This window comes from Petromyzon marinus, chromosome 3, assembly GCF_048934315.1.
Source record: "Petromyzon marinus isolate PM22_M1 ecotype Great Lakes invasive population chromosome 3, UKy_Petmar_22M1.pri1.0, whole genome shotgun sequence".
Lineage (NCBI taxonomy): Eukaryota > Metazoa > Chordata > Hyperoartia > Petromyzontiformes > Petromyzontidae > Petromyzon > Petromyzon marinus.
Genome location: NC_133669.1, coordinates 10,270,574 through 10,281,474, shown reverse-complemented (window position 1 = coordinate 10,281,474; position 10,901 = coordinate 10,270,574). Strand labels below are relative to the sequence as shown.

The window sequence follows — 10,901 nt, the reverse complement described above, 5'->3', positions numbered from 1 at the left end:
GCCTGCAAATTCAATAGCTAAACCACTGGCTCTCAGACACACGATAAAACCTGCGCAATCCATAAATATACGGCTCCACGGTGCTAGGTTAAAGGTGTGCGCCACTGTGGCTATTCAACAAGGCCCTGCATAGTGGGACATTATGACTGTGTACGTTAGGGTTACGACCTGTTTTGGTTTCCCAGGACCCGTTCTCTTTTTTGAGATAACCATCCTGTGAAATCGAAGTCTTTCCGCAAGACTAAACATGAAAAGTTAATTTGTCGTTTACATGCAGTTGTGCCCTTCTTCCCAAGATACGTTTTTTTGTTCATACTTCAGCGGCGGCGACCATCGTGTTGCGCGTGTGCCCATCGCCTTTCACAGTGGTCTGTGGCAGTACCGGCGGCGGGGGCCTAGGAGAGGTCGGTGACGCTGTGCCCATGCCGCATGACGGGCAGCGCGTGAAGCGCGCGGGGGAAGTCGGCGCCCAACATCCGCCCGTTCTCGCCCAGGCTGCCCGTCAGAGACAGCCGCCCCTCACTACGCAGCGCCTCGCCAAACGCCAGCTGCACGCGCGCACACACGTGGGCACAGCACCAGCGATGAACTCAACTTAGCCTTTTACTGTAGAAGTGTGGTTCCCACGCTTGAACTTCTTTGGCACCGTACGTAGCCAACCATGATAATTGGAGGTGCGGGGGGAGGGTCTCCTAGACGTCCGCAGACCACTGGTGGTCTGCGAGGTTGTGGGAAATGCTCCGTGGAAATGTTCCAGACGTGACGATTTTGAGTAGTTTTTTGCTCTCGTTTATCTCGCTTTCATTTCACTAATCTGTATCGATGTCCCCGCGGGCAATAGCTCAATGGACCACTCCAAGAGCCTGCCACAGTCAGATGTTGCCTGCAGGCCACGCTTGCCGTAGGCCATAGTGAGCAAGTGTTGCTGACAGGAGCCTGTTAAAGGTGTAAACAATATATCTCATCCTCAGTTTAACACGTAGGCTTTCGAGACCAATATCCATAATACGAATTGGTACGTTCTGGTTACGTGACAAACCTTTCTAATTGGCTGTGTCGGGTGGTGGCGGGTTTAACGACAAATGTATATTTACGCGACCTAACCCCCAAAAAACCCTGTATTATGGATATCTCATCCTGTCAAAACGCACCTAGGTTGTATGTCTGACCCATTCTATACTCGCTTTGTGATTGGGAAAAAAAAATCTTAAAATAAAAACTTAATTTACGGACTCGAATTACGTCAGTGTAACATTATACCTAACTGACCAAAATAGTTCTATTTGTGTATCTGTATTTTCCAAGTTATGAATACACATGTGCCAATATGCAAACTTGAAGGCAGATTTGTAAGAGATAGATGAACGAGATATAGTAAGGACATGACGATTGTTCAGAGGCTGCCATGTTGAACGAGATAATGGTGCAACAATGTAGGTGTTTGCTCTGTTACAAAGTTGTTGCGCGCACAGCTACAAAAACAAAGATCCCCTGTATAGCTTTTAACAGACCCCTTTGGGGCAAGTGCTGTTAGCGCCTATGATGGGCCAGGATCGCACAAGAAGGGGGTGGGGTGTGCCAGCACCACGCCCGGCCGCCTTTGTCTCCCGAGTAGCAATGTTTACACATGGCACCAGGTGCTAATTTAAGGCTAAGTCGACCTAAGGGAGGCCCAGGACCAGTTCAAACATTCGCCAGTTATTATTTGTGAGCGGGAATTGAACTCGGGTCGCCAGGTTCATAGTGCAGCGCACTAAACACGACACTACCATACCTCATAGGTACACAAAATAAAAAAAAATCTCCTGTATAGTCTTCAACAGACTGTTGGGGCAAGTGCTGTTAGCAAGCACCTATGAAGGCCTAAACGATATGCATGGGGTTGGGTGGCCAGCACCGCACTCGACCGCCTTTATATCCCCAATGGCGATGTTTACATACCGCACTAGGCACTCATTTGAGGCTGAGTCGACTGAGGGGAAGCCCAAGATCGGCTCAGATATTCGTCATGATCGGAAATCGAACTCGGGTCGCCGGGGTTCATAGCGCAGCACGCTAGCCGTAACACTACCACTCGCACACAGGTGCGCGCACACACACGCAGGTGCGCGTGCACACACACAGGTGCGCGTGCACACACGCAGGTGCACGCGCACACACGCAGGTGCGCGCGCACGCACACAGGCACCCCACCTTAAGGCGCTTGGCTTCGGCGCGGGATTTGCAGCAGAACTCCACGAGCGCCACGAGCATGGCGAGACCGAGTCCACCCACGAGGATGTAGAAGACGCCGGCCACATTACTGAGGCTCAGAGCGCTCGTCTTATCCTGCTCGCACGGGCACGCACGCACGTCACCATCCACCGCGGACCGCTCTACCAGCTGGCGCACCTCCCCGACCCCCCCAAACCAACACGGACGCTCGCGTGGGGACACTCTCAGGGATCCAGCAGCACGGTCGTGGGTTTCAGCCTGCTCACATACCTCTGTGCCGCAGCACTAACGGGGCGGGCAGGTGAGCGGACGAGTGGGAGTTCAAACAGTGGCGGCTGGTGGCTCCAGTTTGAGCAAAGTGCCAAATTCCAACTCGGATTTCGCAGCCTCGGTTGACGCGTGCAGGTTTTTTTGTAGTCGAAAAATCAAAATGCAAAGACTGAAGAATTCGAATGTAAAGAATTGGAAATGCGATGAAGATCAGATGAAGTGGCTTCATTAGAGGTTACTCATTGGATGGTTTCCCAAGAAACCTGGTCAGTTTGGGAGATGAATTAAAAAGGTCGGCGTCTTCGTTATCAAATTAGCGATGGGCGGTATGTTGGCGGTCCTGGATCGGTGGCGAAAATTCCAAATTCACTTGGCGTGGGGTCAGTCTCTTCAGAGACAACTGTTGAGATTCCACAAAAAATGGTGTTCTATAATTATCTACAACCACAATGAGTATGATGTTAATGGGTTGAGTCAACCTCAACCAGGATTAGAACTTGCAACCTTCTGATTTTGAGTCAAGTGCTCAACCTGACCAGGTGAGAGCCCCACAGAGGGCCTTTTCACGTGAGTGGGATTTACGCCGACTTAGTCGTGTCGATACGAGTTAAGTCAATTTAAGCTCCATTTGAAGCGGTACGGCATCAACTAAACTTGCCACCTCCAAGAGGTGGAGATTAATTTACCTGCCGACTTAAACTGCACTGGCACGAGTAAATCCGACACACACACAAAAAAAACCACAAGTGAGAAAATACCCACTGTGACATTATTATTACAACGCGCTGCCTCCGCATTCTAGTTAAGCATTGCCTGCACGCGTCACCTCCGGCTGGGAGAAGCGAGATGGAGGCCGTTACCTCTTCTACTTCAGAGCCGCTGGAGGCAGCAGGGCATTGTTACCATCATCAGAATAAGCGCGTGGGCTGTTGCGGAGAGGATGTTAACATCCAAGAGCCTGTGACACCGCTTGCAAAGGGTAAGCCATAGTGTGCCTGAAATCCTGGCCCAAAAAAATAGACCTCTGCACTGGTTTAAGTCCAAGTTACTTGAATTATGGTGCAACTTAAGCAACTGGGATAATTGAGGAGCTATACCAGTAACATCACAATCATGATTATTATCAGCCATGATCTATCCACTGCTGGATAAAAGCCACCTCAAGCCATCGCCATTATGGTCTCGCGATGAAACCAGCTCCATCTAGGTTCTGCACTCGAGATGAATCCATTGCTGCATATCCACGGTGGACGTCCCCTCGGGCACGTTCCCTCTTTTGGCTCCCACTCTGTCATTGTTTCAACCACAGCCATCATCCCGTCACCCCTTCCACAGTCGTCGCCTCCCCACCGCCCCCCCCCCCCCCCCCCCCACATTAAAAAAGAAAAAACGGAGCAGTGGCGTATGGTGGGGCGGTACTGGAAACTTATTCTTAGGGTCCCAAAATGTCGTCGTGCTCCTGCTGGGAGCATGTCCCCTAAGTTCTCAGTAATTGTGGGCACACCAGCCCTCTGTCTGACATGCTGTGACTGCAGCAAGGAGATTGTAATCAGTAGTCTTAAATGTCTTCACCAGTGGTCACAGCCCCTGGACAGTTACGTACTATTAATACGTGATAATCGACCCTTTGTCAATCCACTGCTGGATGAAGGCCTCCCCACGTTGTGTTCATTGGGGTTGTTAGATTCTACTTAACAGCACTGGTTCGATCGGGTCGGTGAAGGAGATGCCCAGGACTGGTTCGGATATCACTTGCCATTTTTGGCCCGCACCGAGGGCATGGAGCGGTGGCGTAGTGGTTAGCGCACTGCACAGTTATGTACAGTACTACATATATAACAATGTATCATCTGACCTATTGAGCCGTATACACTATCCACTCCGTGCCAGTCTCACCACCATCTCGTCTCAATGCGCTCTCTGCAAACTCAACCCCATAGCTACGATGGGGAAATATCAGACTGATGGTGACTACAATCTCTTTTCTGAACTCGATACGTCTCCCTCGTTAAACATATATTTTAAAAAAAGGGCTGATTATGGTCCAATTTGTCATCAGGTTTCACATTTTTCATCCGCCCTTCACTGTGTATTAACGTCCCTTGAGATATTCCCAAGCAAGCGTCTCCCAAGGCAGAGAACCACATGCTGAAGCCAATTAAAAACGTCTATACGCGGTGTGCCCCCCAAGCCCTACTAGGCCCGTGAGGGAATCGACGACATTGCAAACTACGATGCCGCTGGAGGTTGCTGATGCTTATTTGAGATTGTAATCTCAGCGAGCTTGGACGTGGGATTGGTGGGTCACGGGAAGAAGGTTTTTTTTAACGGTGGTCATTACGGAGACGACGAAGTGCTCGAGATGCGCCCCAACCCCCCGGGGTTGTGAGGTGGGCGAGGAACACGGCAGGACGCAGCACGATGAGTGTCGCCCCTTTTCCTCACGCGTGGGGATCCTCCGGGCACTCTGGTTTCATTCCTTCCATGTTTAAACACTCGGCGATTAAAACATTGACCCAGCATCTCAAGTAAGGGCCTCGCTGAACGCTGAAAAAAATATTCTTGCGACTCGGTGAGGCTTTCTTGCATCAACAACACCAGTGTCATATAATCCTGAATCGTCACTTAACCCGTAACTCGCACGGCTTGTGGAGGTCCTCAACAAGCAGTGGATAGATTTGTTTTAAAGGCTGTTTAAACATGAAAATTTGTTGTTGTTGAACCCAGGCCCAAAGCACCAAGCGGCCAGTAACAAGCAGCACTATGTACGGTTCCTTCATAACCCGAGTCGAATTTGGGCACACGACCACTTTTGCGAACGTTGTCACAGGAACCTTTGGCTGTCGCCATCCCCTCAAGAGGCAGCGGCGCTGTTTAAACGATGGATTTCAAACCGCCGAACCATTTATCCTCCAGCGAACCCCATAGCAGGTCTCCCCTCTATAGAGTTATGGGAGGGGGGGGGGTGGTCTGGGTCTCCACTTTCCAGACGTGTCCCAGGTCTCCCTTGGCTCAGTCTCAAGGCACCGCGACTCATCCAGGCGTCAATGCCAGTACGTGCTGTATTTGGGATTGTTGCTGTTGTTGTCCTGAGCTGTAGTTTTTTGTTTGTTTTTATTTGTAGGTGATGATGGTGGTGGCGTAATTCACGGCCTGGGATAGCATCGCAGCATTTTTGCCGCCTGCAATGAGGGGTTAAACAGAAGCCACCGGATTACGTCCGATTCGAAGCCATCGCATCTCATCTAGGCCGTGTTTTCGTTTCTGATTTCATCCTGAGGCTTTAAAACTTTAAAACGTGCCCTCTTTGGTCTTGATGATTGTTACAAATATCCTCTTTGGAGGTTGTGTCGTGTTATGTGAAAAATACAGCAATTAGTATGTTTTTGTCTCTTCATATTTTCTCTGTGGTGGACAGTACAGAAATAAGATTCCTCACTCAATATATGGATAATTCTGACAGAATGCAGTACAGCAAGAAGGTGGGTAGGAGGTAGTAGAAGATGGTCGGTGTCTGACCCAACCAGAAGTTAACTGTGATAAGAGGATAGATAGCACAGCGAGTGAGCTCCTCACATGCTGTCCGTACAACGGAGTGCCCCCCCTTTCACGTGCGTGGCTTTTCTCTGGGAACTCTGGTTTCCACCGGCAACGCTAAACTACGTTGTAAATGTTGAAGTAGCCGAACGTCCAAAACCCGGTCAATTGTGAAAGTGAGAGGTGGCCTGGTGAAAGCTTGATTCAACTCAGAATCTCAACGGTGATTCTGAGTTGAAACAAGATTTCCGCTGCCCGCGATTTAACTGGGTCCCCAAGTATAGCAAGATGGCACTCAGCCCAGTGAACAAAGATTGCGTAAAAAATACTGTAACTATCATTTCCTCATTCTAGCGTTGGTAAGGAGAAACTTCAATTGCATCGATATGCAATTAATCATCTTTGCAGGGCATATAAAGAGTATGCCCCCCAGTGTGGATAAAATCAATGCAGTGACTTCCGAAGTAGTTCCTGTGACATTATCTTATGGGACAACTTTCTGACGCAGGGTGATCCACTGCTCGCTGAAGAGTTCTAAATGGACATTTTCTTGCCTCATGATGTGATAACTATAGCACAATTGGAACATCATTGGGTGGTTTACAAGCATTAAATAATGCTACAAATAGAAACTACAAACGAGCCAAAATGTTTCAGCAGTGCTCATCTCCTATGGCAATTCCGAAGTGCCAGTGGAAGTACTACATTTAAATGAAATGGCCAATTTCTCCATAGGAGAACCAATGTTTCCCACAAAGTGGTAGCTAATTTATCAGCCCTGCAGAATTGATGAAGACGGGCTCATCCCACCATGAACCTGAAGTTAAACTCACAAACTTGTGCTTGTGAGTCAAGTGCCCAGCTCACAGCACCACGTTGGCCACCTAGAGGTCAGCAACCCAAGCCAAGGTGTTGATGAGACAAGAGGAGATCTGCGATGCATTTGTCGACATTGCATTCTTCTTTATTTGACTGAGTGGAGCGGAGGCTGTGCTGACTGAGCCAGGGTGACCCGGGGGAATCTGGCAAGGGAGCATCCTTCAGGGGTCCATAACCCTCCTCACAGGGGCCCCCCTTTGGAGTCCTACTCACTCCCACTGGGATTCTAGCGGGGACTCGACTGAGGCTGGACCAGATCCCTCTGTGCATCCCCATGCTCACGACAAGGCTAAACCTCCAGCGTCCAACACCCATAGGAGACAATGCGGTCAGGGGTCACAGGATGGAAGTCTGGATCAGCATCTCCAGATTCGGTTTCAGTTCCTGGTTGCACTCGTTCACCGTGATCATGTAAACTTAATTTAAGTTTTAAGTTGTTCACAAAATCAACCGGTAATTGTATTACCAGCAGTTAGACAAACTAATTGTTAAAAGTCACACTGCTTCTATGCTTAAAATTAACATTGCGAAGTGATAACTGTTGACAGCCCTGAGCCAGGGGTAGAAATTCCACATTCCTTTGGTGGGGGCCAATATGGATAGAATGACTGCTAAAATTTGCTAAAACCAGGCTTCAAAAAGCACCTGTTTGGCCATTTTGTTATATTGATATGTTCTGTAATAAAGTCTGTTTTACTTATGACCGGCATTGTGATAACAGGTGTTGAACTTGAAGAGGTTTTGCCAATTGAACATCATTAGAGGTAATCCGTTTCAAATAAATAGAAAACCTGCGACTACCAAACCTTCTTTGGTAATTAACAGTCCTCTTAAGGTGTAACCTTTTAAGTCGTCAGGCAGCTGAGTAAAATGTTGCCTTTCTCAATGTCATCGTGGTTAACAGGTGTTTGGCCATGACCTTATGACCTTGTGACCCCAGGAAGGCGTGGCAGTCGCTGTATGAGATCATCTGCTACCCAGGTGAGAGGTCACCACACGCTGAATTGACCGTACCACTGATGCACGGAGGGGAGTGGGATATGAGAGACTGTACTACGTTAAGATCATGGGAAGCTGCAGAGTGGGGGGAGGGACAGATGATCAAGTTATTCAGTGTAGGGAACACAGGTCATGCAAACAACGATACTATGACGGGGAAAAGCAGTGGGTTCCATCCAATACGCAGCAACACCCGCCCCCTCCATGTCGGAATGGTACGGTCCTATAATGGTGATATCACAAATTGATTTTACCAGATGGTGAAATGTTTGGCTTAATGTGCTTTTTTAAGTAATGTATTGTCAAAATTTTGAAAAATATATCGACCTCATTTTGCCAAGAGGTAGCAGTGATCGTTAACATTTCAGTTACTGACATTTAAAACAACTTTAAAATCTTTTGTTGGTGGAAAGGCAGTTTCTACCGATTTGGCTCTTGTTTTTTCCACAAAACATCGGTAGAAAAGCAGTTTCTCCCAACACTTGAACGAGACAGTCAATTTCGTACTTGCATAGATATGAATTGTATCTTTTTTACAATGTCACCGTCAATCCGCATTATTACACAATTTTAAGTATAATTGTACAATACATGTTGAAGAGTTATTGCGAGATGGCAAGTTACGAAATTAACCTCTCAACATTATCTCGTTTTCTCAAACGAGCGTACAGAACTTTGGCGTGGGTCCCTGGCTCTACTCGACACCCCTCAGTCCAGTTTGCTGGGTTCAAATCCCGCTTGTCGACAGTGCTGACCGCCAGATGCGTGTATTGTCAGTAACGCAAGTTGCAGCGGACAGCACTGCATCCCCAAATATGTAACTGAAACGGTCGCTGTTACTTTAGGTCTGGTGCTGAGGTCACCTTTCCCATCACCACTCCTCACCCCCCTCCCCTCCCCGCTATCACCAATCCTTATTAGATAATCCTCGTTCTTTTCATGGGTGCAGCATGGGCTGTACCAAATATATCAGGTGGGTAATGTGGTGGTGGTGGCGATGGCGGTGAAGATTACGGTGATGGTGACAGCAGTAGTGGTGGTGTTGATGGTAATGATTGAAGTGATAATGGTGACGATTTTTACGGTGGTGGTAGTAATAATGATATTGCTGGTTATGTAACATTGGAGAATGTGTGATGATGACAATGCTGGAGGTGATAATGGTCACAAATGGTAACGTTACAATGGTCTTGGTGGAAATGTTGACGATAGTGGTAACGATGTTGCCAAATGTAGTGAAGGCAAGTAGAGCTTGTGATGTTAAATTAAATAAGTCATGGCGAGTATGGTGGCAATGTTAGTGATGGGAGTAATAGTAGGGGTTATGCCAATGATGATGGTAATTACAGTAATAGCTGGTGGCTGGTGGTGGTGTTAACGATGATATGGTAATGACCAACAACTCAGCCTCATTTTGACCGTTTCACTACACTGTGCGGGGTGGGTATAATGAGCCACTGTGCACTCAGGATTTATCATTTCACATTTCACACAGAGGTGACATCAAGACCACTGCAATGTGACCCCATCACAGCAGACAATTGAATGTCCTTTGATGGGCCCCATCTCTTGAATATAGAGCCTGGCGTCTCTCTGTCGCCAATGATACAAGATCACAACCGTTGTCCTCAATGAAGATAACTGTCGGTCAATTTGTTTAACGTTGTTGTCTGCGGTGATGACCTGCACAGAACCTCACATTTCACTGGGTCATGGACCAAGCACGGTTTACATAGCATCATCATCACCATCATCACATCACTACCAACATCATCACCATCGTCCTCGGTGCTTACAGCAAGGTGTTGATGTTGCCAGTGATGGTGGCGTCACTTGTTGGTAAAGGTAATTTTTAACATTTACATTTATTTGATGCATTGACTGATTTTAGGTACAAATGCTGGAACCACGCGCCAGTGTAAAGGTAATGTTAAAGACCCACGCCTCGTTCTCCCAATGACGGACCAGCACAGTGAAGACGCACGGCAGGTTGTGTGGACAGGTGAGTGCGCAAGTGATTGCGAGAGTGCGTGTGTGTCGCTCGCTCCTTCACACGCGCACTCATATTCCCAGGTGCACCCACCCACGCACCGTGTGTACACGAAGACGTAAACACATACATCCACATAGAACACTAATACACGCACGCACACACACAAACATACGTGCGCACACACAACGCACGCATACACATAGACGCTCGTGCACACATAGACGCGCGCACACGTAAAGCACATTGAGACATGGACACACACACACACAGCCGCATTTATGTTAAACACGTAAATGAGCACTAACCTGACACAGGAACATGTATACACACACAATGGTGCCTCGTGTGCACATATTCACACGTACACGCGCGTGCACACACGGGGACGTTGCGCACGCGTGTACATGTATGTACGGGCACGCACGCACGTATGTGTCTCTTACACGCGTGCGAGCACGGGGATTGTACACGCAGACGTGCACACGTACGTGCACGTCTGCATGTGTAACGCGCACACTCATACATACACACATATATCGAGAACATCTATATTGCATATACAATACTTTGCATACAAATAAACACCTGCATAATACACGTGTAAACATAAAATATACGCATCAGACTTTGCAATTTATTTAGTAAAATTATTCTGACTTTAATTGCAATTATAATAATGCAAGTGTGTTATTAATTATTATTGAATCTCAAGACTTTTTCAAGAGGGTCCTGCTGCATTAGGATGTTTGGTTAATTACGGTAAATTAATGTTTGGATCCATGATGGAAGAAACCAGAGAACCCGGAGAAAATCCATCACACGTAAGAAGGGGATAACCCTCAGTACTACCATCCCATGGGCAAATCGTGTGGCCCCATGTCTTCAGTAGTTATGACCGAGTTATGGCTCACAAATAACTAAACGTTCAAGGAAAATCCAAATATCTTCCGCAACAACGCCATGACGATGTATAATTACCGGACCAAATGCGTGAAGTTAATTTAAAAAC

General features: G+C 47.6%; 1 protein-coding gene across 3 annotated transcripts in view; it reads right to left on the bottom strand.

Annotated features, from left to right (window-relative positions):
* The window catches only part of LOC116953367 (glutamate receptor 4-like), a 58,832-nt gene that overhangs the window by 5,399 nt on the left and 42,532 nt on the right, over positions 1 to 10,901 (bottom strand). For 2 of the 3 annotated variants that reach the window (XM_032973517.2, XM_032973524.2), the window contains exons 16-17: positions 2,194 to 2,328; positions 383 to 548 (exon numbers count right to left, since the gene is read on the bottom strand). In XM_032973517.2, the coding sequence (XP_032829408.1) occupies positions 396 to 548; positions 2,194 to 2,328 (288 nt within the window). In that variant the 3' untranslated portion in view covers positions 383 to 395. Of the gene's footprint in view, positions 1 to 382; positions 549 to 2,193; positions 2,329 to 10,901 lie in introns of those variants that run through there. The other variant, XR_012946846.1, reaches the window with a different exon arrangement.